Source organism: Procambarus clarkii, chromosome 59 (genome assembly GCF_040958095.1).
Source record: "Procambarus clarkii isolate CNS0578487 chromosome 59, FALCON_Pclarkii_2.0, whole genome shotgun sequence".
NCBI lineage: Eukaryota > Metazoa > Arthropoda > Malacostraca > Decapoda > Cambaridae > Procambarus > Procambarus clarkii.
Window position 1 is genome coordinate 15,414,415 of NC_091208.1, and position 14,973 is coordinate 15,429,387.

The 14,973-nt window shown below is 41.4% G+C and overlaps 1 protein-coding gene across 1 annotated transcript in view; it reads right to left on the reverse strand.

Annotated features, from left to right (window-relative positions):
• Positions 1-13,379: 13,379 nt before the first annotated feature.
• The window catches only part of LOC123768085 (venom carboxylesterase-6), a 34,879-nt gene continuing 33,285 nt past the window's right edge, over positions 13,380-14,973 (reverse strand). The window contains exons 10-11 of the mRNA XM_045758372.2: positions 14,734-14,848; positions 13,380-14,061 (exon numbers count right to left, since the gene is read on the reverse strand). Of these exons, the coding sequence (XP_045614328.2) occupies positions 13,960-14,061; positions 14,734-14,848 (217 nt within the window). The 3' untranslated portion in view covers positions 13,380-13,959. The remainder of the gene's footprint in view (positions 14,062-14,733; positions 14,849-14,973) is intronic.

Here is a 14,973-nt window from a genome sequence, read left to right on the forward strand (position 1 = left end):
CATAAAGATAGGACAGTATTCCAGCTAGTTACTCCGGACGCGTTGCGGTCATCGGCGTTAAAGCTTGCACATGCATCTAAAGTTGCAGGGCATCCCGGTATCTCTAAAACTCACTTAAAAGCGAAGTCTCTCTTTTCTTCCCCAGGGTTGCTTTCTGAGGTAAGCCAATATGTAAAGTCTTGCTCTAATGGTCAGAGGAGAAAAGGTACACTTAAGGTACAAGCCCCACTTCAGGAATTTCCTGAAATTCTTGAACTCTTAGATCGTGTGGGAGCCGATTTGATTGATCTACATCACAGTCATTCGGACAATAGGTACGTGTTAGTACTTGTGGACCACATGTCCAGATACACTACCCTAGTTGCATTACCTCAAAGATTCTCGTACGGTTGCAAATGTGTTCTTGCGTAGGTTCGTGACTGTATCCAGACCTAAAGTCTTAGTCTCTGACCGGGGCCAGGAATTCAATGGGAATATTTTTAGAGAAGTGTAGGATTTTAGAGACAACCTTAGCGTTTACAACAGCCTATCACCCTCAAGCAAATGGTATGACGGAACGTACTAGTCGTTCAGTTAAGGATATCCTTGCAATACTTGCTGAACATGATGCAAACTCATGGGATGAACACCTGCCCTATGTTCAATTAGCTTTGAATACTGCCATCCATCAATCAATTAACATCCAACCCCTTCTTTTGTTTACTGGTCAGTCATGCAATTTCCCCTCAGGTCTGCTTAACAGACATAATATTGCATACGGTGAGGACTATCCTTCAGAGGTCCTCGGTAAAATGAGGAATGCTTGGAGTATTGCGGCTGAGACTTCCATGAGAGCACGGAATCGTTATGCTCACTTTTACGACAAGAAAGTGCGTCCTCTAGAGTTGAAAGAAGGTAGCCTCGTGTTGAGAGTAAATGAGGCTGCACCCGCCAATCAGAGTAGGACACTAGCTACTAGATGGCGGGGGCCGTATCAAGTAATTATGAGAGCGGGGCCGGTTAATCTTGTCATAAATGGGGTATTTGAGGACCAGGTGGAAAGGACAATCCATATCATTAATTTAAAACAGTATCATGCTAGAGAGGAATTAGAACTGCCTTTAGCGAGTTTAATTCCTGACTCAGCGGTGCTGACTCATGACTCAAGTGATGAATCCAGAGAATGAGGATGTCATCTGTCATCAGTAGTCAGGTGCAGTCTCGTCACCCCATGGTAACAAGATCTCGCACTGTACAGTAACAGTGAAGTAACTCCCTTGGTTCAGTATCATTTAGAATTCATTAGATTTTCCTGTAGAAACAATGATGTGGATTATTAACTGTACTTAACTCGGGTAGCAGACTTTACCGAGCTCTTGGGTTCCAACCTACAACAAACCCAGAGGTATATCTATGCTTCCGCCATGTTGTTCTCTGTCTGTTCCCAGGTCTGATGGGTACACCTGGCCAGTTGGTCCAGCCACACGTGAACCCTTGTCTGTAAAGACCTAGGGGGAGGCACGATACACAAAGTCCTCCCCCACTAGGCCCAGTAACTCGCAAATCAGTTACTTTGGGGTGGGTGACGGTACACGCGTCACCTGGCTGACACCTCGCTTCCCTATGAGGTTGTCAGAGCCAGTATGCTGTCCACATTAAAGCAGTCACCGGATGTCAACGTTTTACACCAGCGTGGAGTAGCTGTCTCAAGGTCACCACTACCCATACAGTCACCTTAAGGGAGCCGGTGGCTGAGCGGACAGAACATTGGACGCATGATTCTATGGTCCCGGGTTCGATCCCGGGCGCCGGCGAGAAACAATGGGCAGAGTTTCTTTCACCCTGATGCCCCTGTTACCTAGCAGTAAATAGGTACCTGGGAGTTAGCCAGCTGTCACGGGCTGCTTCCTGGGGGTGGAGGCCTGGTCGAGGACCGGGCCGCGGCGACACTAAGCCCCGAAATCATTTCAAGATAACCAAGAACCCACCAGTTGCGTCGTCAAGACTGCAGTCAGACCAGCAGTGTTGGAGGAGAGGTCAGGAGAATGGGCGGCCAGCAGCAGTACTCATATTTCTTGTCGGAAGATTGATGATTACGTCGTCTGGATAATAAGAATGCGGAACTAAGGCGGTCACAGGTGGAACAGCACAGTCTTCCTGCAGAGTACCGTGACTCGCCATAGAAGGTCGCAAAATTGCCTCCTTTGGCCTAAAGTGAACGGTACGAAGGTATACACAGATGGTGTTTACGGCCTAGTAACCTGGTGGCATCAAGGAACGCCTGAGATGACGTGAGCCATGATGGAAGGCGGGATCCACCTGTTCTGCAAACATGCCATCCGCCTCAATGAACCTCTGACCGCTCTACCGTCACGAGACACCGTTAGTACTTCCAGTCCTGCTTCCCTGTGGTTAACTACTGTTATGATCTCAGCCTACAGGAGAAACGAGTCTCCCTCCTTGAGAGTTATTCATCAAGCCTGACCTGATTAGAAGGTCTAGCAAATATTGAGGTGATAACCCATATGTAAAATAGTTGCTTGGATATGTATAACAGTTTGAGATTATGGGCAATGAAGAAGAAAACAGATAAATGACTGGCTAGGAGATGTGGACATTTTGCTGGAGGCGTGAGGCTCGCTTCCGGAGGACCTTGACCTCACTTGAGTGCCAGACATCGCAGGGGAAGCGGCGCTCCGTTGAGCTCCCGTCAGAAGGGAACCCCCTAGTGATATATCTCGAAGAGAAGAGAAGTGTGCAGACGTGCCAGCTGTGGAACTGAGCTGGGAACGTTGTGGTCTCAAGTCCTGGTCGAAGAAGAGAGTATCAAGCCGGCCAGAGACATTATTGTGGGCCGTGGCAGCGCCATGACCAAGCCTCGTCAGAGGGAAGAGCGCCCTCGACCAGTTAACCTGTGGTTTGTCCTTTGGGGAAGAAGTTGCTGAGAACTTCGAAGCCAGCATAGATGAAGTAATTGATGAGACTCCAAGGTAGTGAAGCAGAGGACCTCGAGCTGTGAGGAGAAGTAGTGAAGAGGAGTGTCACGTGCTTCTGTAGAGGTGGAGAAGCACCATAGTTGCTCGAGGAAACTTCATGGTGTAGCAGCCAAGAGAGCTGTGGAGGAACCTAGCAGAAGGGTGAAGCACCTTAGTTGCTCAAGAAAACTTCATGATAGCAGCCTGGAGGAGCTGCAGAGGATCCTGGTAGTGAAGCCCGGAAGAACCTAAAGATATTAGGGTAGTGAACTTCCAGAGGTGGAAGGGGAAGTTCTGGTGGATTACTTGTAGGGAGTTGATAGTGTTTGGTTGTCATTAGCGTGCAAGACGCAGTGAGAGGTGAGTGACTGTTTGCATTCTTATGTCAAGGAGTCTTTTATACTGAAGTTTAGAGTTACAGTCGTAGGCTGGATTACCTACAGATCTATGCGTTCCAGGACTGACAGTGATCGATTGATCATTGTTGTGTATCAATGAACATTTATACTGATATATGTTATTGCATTCAAGTGCTGATTTTCTATATATATATTATCTTGCTGGTGGTGCAACAGTGTATGTAGACTTGATCAACTTGAGGAGGTTGATAGTATCAGGTGGTGAACCAGGAGATAGGATACCACTTGATAAGCTGATAATAGAGTTCTGATGGTGTTGGAGTGCAACCTGATTGTGATATTATAGAGTATAGGATTCATTATTATTATATGTGTGTATGTATCGTGTATGTGCTTTGTCCAGTAAATGTATCCCAATTTGCTGGTGTTTGCCCTTGTCCTAGTGAGGCTTCCCAGGAAGTAGTAAAGAAGGAGAGAGAGAGAGAGAAAGAACCAAGAACCACTGCTGTGGACAGGGTAGGAGGTAATACTAGTAAGTCATAGGGGATTGAAGAGATCATATCTCATAGGGAGAGAGTGGGGAGTCACAGCGGCTCGAGTGGGTGTGTGCACGTGACAACGAGGCTAAGTGTTGGAGCCGCATCCCCTAAACGTGTGACGTTGAGCCCCTCTCCAAGAGCCAGAAGTGCCAAGGGTGATCTCCTAGTATAAGCACTCTACCGAGTTGTGGGTTGGGTTGTCCATAGAGAAGGATCAACGATGACAACACCAACCAACCCACAGTCTATAATACTACGCTGTCAGGTTACATAAAGACTACTGTAAGAGCTGAGAGTGGTAAGAAGATTTGTGAACTCCTGGATGAGGTCAAGGGTCGAGCGACAGTAATCTACAGCTGTCACTTGGCACTCGGAACTGGGACATTCTGTCGTCTTTCAAAAGTACCGGGAAGGGAGAACAAGAGGACCAGGGATCTACATTGACGCATGGAAGAAGCTGGATCGACATCGACTACATCCGTCGAATATCGGCTTCAATTTTTTTTTATAAAATAACAGTTGGGGGAAAAGTAAGGAAAAGTTAATTTCAATGTCATACTTGTTAAATTGATTGTAAATATCTGAATACCTAGTAAAGTGAATCTGGACACATTTTGGTTAAATATTGAAAACTAGAATTAGAGTCGATAGTATTCAGGTAAAGTGAAATGTGGAATAATGCTCATAGATAACTCGGTCATTAATTAAAAGCCTCCTGTGTGACAGACGATAACACTAAGCATTGAACAAAAGGTTGTAGAAAAATATGTTGTGCCATTTCTTTCAGAGTATTGAACACAGGAGGGGCGGACCACATATAATAATAATAATAATAATAATAATTTTTATTTAGGCAAAGGTACATACATAAAGAGATTTTACAAAGTTTGTTGGCTTTATAGATAGGAGCTAGTACATACAATGCCTAAAGCCACTATTACGCAAAGCGTTTCGGGCAGGAAAAAACACTACTGACTAAAGCTTAAAACTAATGGGTAAAAAGAAAAAAATGCGTTGAGTACAAATAAAAATAGAGGTAAAAGAGGGGGGAACATTGTTGAAAAAACAGCACAAATACAATTACAAATTATTACAGAAAATTACATTAAAACAGCGTTGATTTGTAAAACAAAAAAAAAAACAAAAAACATACATGGGTTGACAATAGAGAGGTAAGGTAGGTTACAGGGAATTTATTAGGTATAGCTTCGTTTTTAACTTAAACTGGTTGAGAGAGGTACTGTCTTTAACATGGTTGGGAAGGTCATTCCACATCCTGGGCCCCTTGATTTGTAGAGCATTTCTGGTTTGATTAAGTCGTACTCTAGGAATATCAAAACTGTATTTATTTCTGGTGTGGTGCTCATGGGTTCTGTTACAACCTTCTATGAAGCTTTTGAGATCAGGATTGGCATTACAATTTAGCGTTTTGTATATGTATAGTACACATGAGAGAATGTGCAGTGACTTAATGTCTAACATATTCAGGGATTTGAATAGGGGTACCGAGTGATGTCTGGGGCCAGAATTGGATATTGTCCTAATAGCAGCTTTGTGTTGAGTAATTAGAGGACGTAAGTGATTTTGGGTAGTAGAGCCCCAAGCACAAATACCATAGTTGAGATATGGATAGATAAGGGAGTAATAGAGAGTCACCAGGGCAGGGCGTGGTACATAATATCTGATCTTAGAAAGAATGCCCACAGTTTTTGAAACTTTTTTTGATATGTTTAGAATGTGTCCCTGGAAATTCAGCTTGTGGTCAATGAGAATGCCAAGGAATTTGCCATCTAATTTGTTACAAATTTGGGTATTGTTTATTTTGAGATTTATTTGATTAGAGGATTTATTGCCAAACAGAATATAGAAAGTTTTGTCAATGTTAAGGGTGAGTTTGTTGGCAGTTAGCCACAGATGGACTTTATTTAGCTCAGTATTTACTGTGGCATTTAGAGCAAGGGGATCAGGACTGGAGTAAATGAAGGTTGTGTCGTCAGCAAATAAGATTGGTTTGAGGTGTTGGGAGGCATTTGGAAGGTCATTAATGTAGATGAGAAAGAGGAGAGGGCCAAGTATGCTGCCCTGGGGAACACCAATGTTGATGGGTAGGGTGGGCGAAATTGTATTATTCACAGAAACACATTGGAGCCTGTCAGTAAGGTAGGATTTGAGGTATTGTAGGGAGTGTCCTCTGACACCATAATGATGTAATTTAAGAAGAAGGTTTTGGTGGTTGACAGTATCGAAAGCTTTACGCAGGTCCACAAATAACCCAACAGGGAACTCATTTTTATCAAGAGCTGTATGAATCGAGTTAAGCATACTAATAAGTGCATCGTTAGTGCTTTTTTGGGCCTGAAGCCATATTGGCAAGGGCTAAGTATATTGAGTTTGGCTAGATATGAGTAAAGCTGCTTATAGATTAGTTTTTCAAAAATTTTGACAAGTTTGGCAGGATTGATATAGGTCTGTAGTTGTTAACATCTGTGAGATCACCACATTTGTGGACAGGCGTTACTCTCGCTTTTTTTAGAATATCTGGAAAGGTTTGGAGTTCAAGTGACTTGTTGAAGAGCAAAGCAATAGCAGGGGCTAAAGATCTGGAGGCTTTTTTGTAGATTAAAGTTGGTATCTCCTCAAGGGCACCAGACTTGGTTTTAAGGGAAAGGATTATCTCATTGACGTCAATGGAATTAATAGGCTTTAGGTACAGAGACTGGGGATAGTTCCCTGTAAGATAGTCCTTAATGTCAGTACTGGAAGATGGAATATCATTAGCAAGGGATGAACCAATGGAAGAGAAGAACCTATTGAACTCAATAGCAGAATCAGAGGCTGAAAGCTGACCATCGTTATTAGACAGGAGAGTCGGTTTGTTATTTAAAGACTTTTTTGATCCCAATATTTGTGAAATTGTTCTCCATGTTTGTTTAATGTTGCTCTTTATTTGGGTAAATTTATCTTCGTAGTATTTAGTTTTGGCTCGTCTAATTATCTTAGATAGCAATAATGAGTAATTCTTTGAGAATTCTTTGGAGACAATCCCTAACCTATACTTTTTCTCAAGGTCATGTTTTTTATTAATAGATTTAAGTATTCCCTTTGTAAGCCAGGGATTGTTAAGCCTTTTGGTTGTGACTTGTTTTGTAAGCATAGGACAGTGGGTATTATAAAGGCTAAGAGTTATTTGAAGAAAAGATTGAACTGCTAGGTTGATGTCCTCTATGTTACCTAACTCGGACTCCCAGTTGACATTATCAGTAACAGTTATAAAATTGTCTATAGCAGTTTCATTGTGTAGTCTAAAACGTATCTCTCTTGACTCAAGAGGTGGTTTGCTAATGTTAGTTAAGAGAAATGTGGGGTAATGGTCTGTAGTGCTATCGGTGATTATACCTGAAGTAAGCGGAGAGGTTATATTTGTCCAGATGTGATCAAGAGTCGTGGCAGTGCTATCAGTGATTCTAGTAGGTCTAGTGATTAAGGGTATGAGGAAGCAGGAATTCATACAGTTGAGGAAGCTAACAGCAGTAGGGTGTTCTGGCTCGCAGAGGTCAATATTAAAGTCCCCTGCGATAATTAGGTGGTTTTTGTTCAGTCTGTTATCAAGTATTAGATTTCTAAGGTTTGAGTTGAATTCGGACACATCAGTGTTAGGAATTCTATAAACTGCACCCACAGACAGGATAGACTCGGCACCCTTGACTCTGAAGCTGGCGAAGATATACTCCCCATAGCACTCTCTAGTTCTAATTTCTTTTAAGCATGTTAGTTCTTGGTGGTAGTAAAGAGCAGTGCCACCACCTCTCTGAAGTTGACGACAGTTGTGGATTGCTGAGTAGTTAGGCATGTTAAAGAGTTGAGTAGTATCATCTTTCAACCATGCTTCAGTAAGTATAATAAAAGAGAAATTGTTGTCAATAGCTTCAATCAAGGCACTAACATCATCGAAGTGTTTGCCTAGGGATCTAACGTTCAAATTGATTACAGAGATATTGTGATTATGAGTTAATACATTGTTTACATCATGTGCTGCAAAATATCTGCAATTTAGATCATTAAAGTGATTATTGTCATAGATAGTGGATAAGAGGTTAAGTTCTGGGTCTATACTTGACTGCATAAAAAAAAGCTGAATGCCGGAAAAACAAGAAAAACAAAAAGAAATAAATGTACACAATACTGTACCAAACAAACACAAAAGGGGCTTACAGGGGTACAATGGAGTAAGGGAGTATGGCTAGGCTAGGAAACCTAGGTAATGAATGAGATTAAAGAAAAAAACATATAAACATGGACTATACAAAACACAAGATATAGATATACAAAACAAAAATATAAACAAGACTAAGCAATACCAAAAAAATTGAGCAAAAATGAAAAATGAGGTAGATTGCTTACAGGTACTCTCAGGTACACTGTAAGTAACAATAGACAGAAAATATATATCAATATAGAAAAGAATGTCACAATACAATAAGATAAGCAATTACATGAACAGATGAAAAACAAATCTGCTGTAAAATAGGAAGTAATTATAGCAAAACACAATATAATAATATAACAATACAATAAGAGCTTACAAAGTATTGAGTCTGCTAAATTAGAGAATAATTATGGCAAGACACAACAATAAATGCAAGCAAACAAGGAATTGAAACAATTAGAGGTAGAATAAAGGTCACTAGATAGCCATGGAGGATACACAAGTTTGGTGGAGAGAACAAAAAATCAGTAGAGACTGACAAGATGAATATATAAAAAAATTTGACAAATGATAATTGTAAAGTAAAATAATCTTAAAGATAATAAATTTTATTAAGCTTAGTTTTAACTTATAATTAGTATGAACTTAATTAAAAGAACAAAAATGAGATCAATAATTGATTTCAATAAATGACATAGATCAATACAAATAAAATTAAAATATAAATGGAATAGGGTAAGATTAGATTTAAGAGTAAAATTTTACAATGAAACTGAGGTAGATGCTTGCATAAGTGCATGGAGACTTGATGGATTATTTAGGAAATTATATGAATAGGAGAACATCAGGTAAATGGTAAGGCAGAGACAGCACCTTAGACAAAGTTAGATTAAGTTAGGTTAGGCTCAGGCACTGAAAGAGTTATTTTAAGTACTGGCATTGGTCGGGTTCAGGTTTTCAGATATACCACAATCACTTAAGAAGGCCAGGAGTTGTTGGTCACATTTTATTTCATATCTTTTTCCTGTAGCTTCTTTCTTCGCAAAAATCGTACCATTCCTTGTGTAGCACTGCTTGATAACACCAGGGTTTTGTTTGCGAATTTGGCGCAGCCTGTAGAGGAGGGATCCACGCTGCTTAGTAAGACACTCATTTATATAGAGGTTGGTTTTTTGCTTAGCAGCTGTTTGCATGAGGTCAAACTTCGCAGAGGGATTTGCAAGTTTGATGAGCATTCTCTTACTGGTACGGGGATTGTTTTTATCTATCCTAATAGCCGATTTGATTTGAACATTGACACTGATCTTTGAATTAATTAGGGTGTTGGCTATGTTACAGCAATCCTCACCTTGTTGTTCAACAGGTAGATCAGTAGAGCTAATTATCAGGGAGTCATGAAGTTGTTGTTGCTCTTGGTCATCTTCGGAAGCCGCCTGGTGAGTCTGAAGGAGATTGATCTGTTTTTCCAGCTTTTTAAGGAGGTCACTTTGAGCTGAGAGGGTTTCCTCGGCCTGAATCTTACGTATTTGATCCATTGCATCATTTGCAACAGTTTGTATGTTGAGAATTTCTTGGTTGTTGTTCATCGACGATTTAAGGAGGCAGTCTATGGTATGTTGTTGTCGGGTGACTGTGTCTTGGAGGGCCAAAATAGCTTCTGATTGCATTTTCACAAGGTTGTGCAGTTTCTGGAGCCATGGATTACTTCGGAGAGGTTTGAAGTTTAAACAGGGAGCCATAGATTGAGTGAATTCTAAAGCTAGAGATCCGAGGTGAGTTGAAGGGGGGGAGTGAGGAGGGGGAGCAGATGCTGTGTTTACAAACATCGGCGAGGGTTGCGGCGTTGCCAGTGTTTCATTCAGAGCTATAGGAGTAATGGAACCAGAGTGAGAGGCACCCCTACCTTGCTTGTTGTTATGTTTGGGCATGTTTTCGACGAATAGATTCTTGGTAGCGTTTCTAATGGTAGATACTTGGTGAATTATAGTAGGGATGACTAGCGTATTGGGAACACTTGGCAGAAGGGTCGTAGAAAGGCAGGCGAAAATTGGTTAATTTTGGTTGATTACTGTTGAGGTTCACTGTGAGTTATGTCATATTAAGTCTCCATGCACTTAACTCGTGCTAGGCAGCAGTTAGGCCATGCAACGTTGAGTGGAGACGAAATTAAACACGAAATTTCAGCAGCTGTGACGGAGCCGGTACCACCGCCAGCGTTTCCCGCCGTCGAGCCACACACATATAAACATTGACATTCTTAAGTTGATAGTGCGGACACTTGGCTGTACAGTCAGCTGTAACCTGTGATTCAGTAGTAGTTTAGATATAAATATATAATAAAAACTGCGTTTTATTTTTATTGGGAGAATGTCGAGGGGGACATTATTTTGGGAGTGGATGGAGCACGGGAGTGAACTTCGTGAAGTTCAGTGTTCCTCTCCTGGATGACTGGAAGTTCAGTCTGTGAATATATTTTCATTTTTGTTGTTGTTTTGAATTGTGTGCATCATGCTTTAGGGGGCACACGTGGTTGGCTAATAAAGAGCCAAGGGATTTTGCTAGCAAGCTTTTGTTGACAGATTAGGGTTATTTTTCTTAGTTATATCAGTCAGGTGTAGGATGTTTTGTTTCCAGTGTATTGGATAATTGCTGGGCTGTGGGATGAAGGCTGAATTGGTAATTTTTGTGTTTATGATTTTTGCTGAACACTCTGATGTTTGTCATTTATTAGATAGGATTAGCTTTTTGATAGAGGCATGGGATGTATCTATTGTATACAATAAGGGTTTGGATACTAAACCACATTTTTTATGGTATTACAAAACAAGGTTTATTAAATTGCTTGTGCAGGGGGGTTCAATTTCTTTCTTTATTATGCACCCCATACCCATCCCGTGGGCGGTGGTGTAAAGGATTACAGAGGCACATAATCGGTTCAGGAACTGAACCCTCTAGTTCGTTTAGCTAAGCAAATAACAATATTTGACGCTAGTTACAAAATTATCAATGTTGTATACACATGTACACACCCTCATACATACATGTACATATATATATACGTATACACATATACATACACATACATATCTAATCACCCACACAAATACACACATCAATAATCTTTGTGTCACAAGTGACACAAAGAGGTGTCACAAGTGACATTACAAGAGGCTCACAACAGTCACTATACAAGGCACTTTACATCTATAGTGAGTCACACAGTTACTAGTCTTGCTCCACACCCACCCAACTGGGCGGCAGCTTTACAGTCATGTGCATGCATTACCTACAGTAAGCAAATTTTGGATACTTCACTAAGATTCCGGGCAGCACATCATTATGAATGAAGTACTTACACATTTCTTGGACGTTTCTTGATGGTGTTATCTCTAAATTCCGCAATTTTTTCACATTCCATTACATAATGACGCAAAGTATGCGAATAGTTCTGCTGACAGAGTTTACATTTAGTCAAATCTACATCAGCAGATGTTACAAACTCCCAGAGGTACTTGTAGCCAAGCCTAAGCCTAGCAGTGGTAACATCTTGAAGTCTGCTAACATTATTGGATGACCCATAGACGTGCGGTTCTTCCTGCATAATAGAATGATGATAGATGGAGTAACTGGTGTGAATTTCACTTTGCCTCAAGTCTCCGAAATTAGGGGGGGGATTGTAACAAATTAAGCTTGTTTTCTTAGAAATCATAATTTCTCAGATCATAGACATTATTTGAGACCACGTGGTCTCACACAAGTTAGTGAAGAGAGGATTCTTACCTGGGATGTGAGGATGGGTCATCTCCCCAGAGATTAAAGGGATTAACACGTTTAGAATACAAGATGGCCGTCTCCCTTGTATTAATTCAACAAGTAATGGATAGTTAAAGAAATACAGTAATAACCAATCTGGATTAAGTATGTATGGTAGGCTAAAATGTATGTAGAGTAAAAGATCAGGGCCCGTATACCGTCAAAAAGACAGTGACATCAGTTCAGTAGAGGGTCTAGTTTCGGAAGCTTAGCCTCGTGACCACCCTGGGTCAAGAGGTCACGCGGCAGACGTGACCACAGCTTCCTATATTATTTAATTCATTAAGTATAAATTCAGGTCACTTGTCAATATTGTAATGGGATATAGCTTTTGCCAAGATGCCTATACAATTACCGTCAGTTTAAATAAGAATTCAACCATCTGGGTTGGCCAGTAGATTAAATTAGCTTGTTTAATTTAAACTCTGCTTGGTAATTTAATAAGCCTTAGAGGCATGGGGGATTGATATTAGGTAGCCTCAGTCTTTATCAGAGAACAGGCCAGAGTTGGGAGGTCGCCATCTCACCTCCAGCAGCCAGAACACCATCGGCTGTTTTCTTGGATTACGGTAAAATGCTAAGAGTTTGGTACAGTTAAATAGTTCATGTCTGCCTCTTAGGGAATATTTAAGTTAAGGAGTGTTCAGCTTAGGAAGTGTTCCTATTTATTTACACTTTTGATAGTTTTGCTCAATAAACTTTGTTTTAGTAATTATTAGTATTTTTTAGTTTTTTCCTAATTTATATATTGTCTATGCCGTGGTCTCCACGAGTCGGGTTGCTTGGACTAAGCTGGTATACATATGGCAAGCAAGCCTAATCTATTTTTAATATCTGATATATCCCCTCTGTTTTCAAGGTAATTCCCACACTTCACGTAAATTCATCTTTCCCCCCCTTTTCCAAGTAATTGGGGATTAAGCCCCAAGGAATTGATGGTTAATTAATTGGCCCAAACCACGATTAATTAATCTTTTAAATTATTTTTTGGTTTGGTGGTGGCAGCAAGTGAAGGTCCCAGAGTATTGCTAGAAGCCTAGTACGACGTCTCGTGTTTCGTAGTATCAAAAGGCGGTCAGTCGTCTAAGATCACGAGACGTGGACTGAGGGCTAGAAGAGTAGGGCTCTGGGGTCTTTGAGTTAAGATCTACGAACAGGGTAGTGGACAAGTACATTACCCGTTACAACAGGATGAGTATGGACTGGATAATAAACATCCACTCACAGGATGAGTTGCATAACAAGCTAAGCCCCCGCCGGCCTATACACTCAGGAGTGATAAACAAATAAGTCTGAATGGCAACGATGAGGAGTGGAACAACTCAATATTGCTTGTTCAATACACTACCGTGACTTGTAATAGTTTTAATCTCTTGTAATACACGTGAGCCGGGTGTGTTTTGTTAGTAAATTTTTGATAATGACATTTCATAAATAACACTTTATGTACTGTGTATATCTTTAAGTATTCATGGAATCATAATTGTTGAAAAGTTATACAATATAATGCAGGGAATTTTGGTAATTATATTTCAACATATATAGTTTTGTTTACAAATTTGAGCCAAATTTACAGTTTATGTAGCAGTTCAACATTCATCTCATGGCAGAAATTACTTAGTAAACGTGAGAATTGGTTAGTAAGCATTCATGGGTGTGAGACTACATTTGGCTACGCCCTTGTCACCCAGGAAACGCTCTTACTTGAGGAAAATTCCACAGTGAAAATAACAACATAAACAGCTAAAACCTTAACAGTTAGTATACTCTTAATACTGCTACTGTACTTTACCTAAGCTAAGTACTGACAGTTTGCAGAAAAGTTGACTTTATTTGGGGAGCTTTTCTTGGGAAACAGAATAACCTGACGTACACGGACTCCAGCCTCAAAGTGCAATCCGATAGAAAACTTCACAAATACATTTTTGTTGTAGAATGAGTTTAATCTTGGTATCATTTGCGTTGTTTTTGTTGGCTTTGAGCTGGTGTAGCATCGGGTGTGTGCGTCATCAGGTGTGTGGGTCCTCAAGTGTGTGCGTCAACAGGGGGTATGAGGTACCAGGTGCCACCAGTCCCCTGGAGCACATCTAGCACTCGTCAAGCTGCGAGCAGGTCACCCTCTCCAGGAACCTCTCAGGGTATAGCAGCTTATTTTGCTTCGTGGGTATGTTCTTCCAGAACTCTAAAACCTGATGGAATGAAAGTTGCAATCATTAAAGAAAGCTGCGAACAAATAACGAATATATAATATATGAGTGACTGAGTAAATAGCAGAGCCCAAAAACAATGAATTAACGTAAAGACAAACAATGTGTTTATGCTTTCATTGCCCAGCTGTCCCTCACCTGGACAGGGTTGTCGACTACCATGGTGGGGCAGGTGACTCACCTGGACAAGGTTGTCGACCACCATGGTGGGGCAGGAGACTCACCTGAACAAGGTTGTCGACCACCATGGTGGGGCAGGAGACTCACCTGAACAAGGTTGTCGACCACCATGGTGGGGCAGGAGACTCACCTGAACAAGGTTGTCGACCACCATGGTGGGGTAGGAGACTCACCTGAACAAGGTTGTCGACCACCATGGTGGGGCAGGAGACTCACCTGAACAAGGTTGTCGACCACCATGGTGGGGTAGGAGACTCACCTGAACAAGGTTGTCGACCACCATGGTGGGGCAGGAGACTCACCTGGACAAGGTTGTCGACCACCATGGTGGGGTAGGAAACTCACCTGGACAAGGTTGTCGACCACCATGGTGGGGTAGGAGACTCACCTGGACAAGGTTGTCGACCACCATGGTGGGGCAGGAGACTCACCAGGACAAGGTTGTCGACCACCATGTTGGGATAGGAGACTCACCTGGACAAGGTTGTCGACCACCATGGTGGGTGAGGTTGTGAGGGCCAAGTACCACTGGTGTGACCTGGTCGTCGGCCACCATCTGAACCCCAGAGAGCCGTCAGGTGTCGGGTTCCTGGCCACCAGCAGAGATATACGAATTTAGTTCGTAACATTTCTACCTCTTAAAGTTGAACATATACAATATAGATCTCAACGAAGAAAACAATCAAGTATACCATTTAAACAATCTTTCCAATT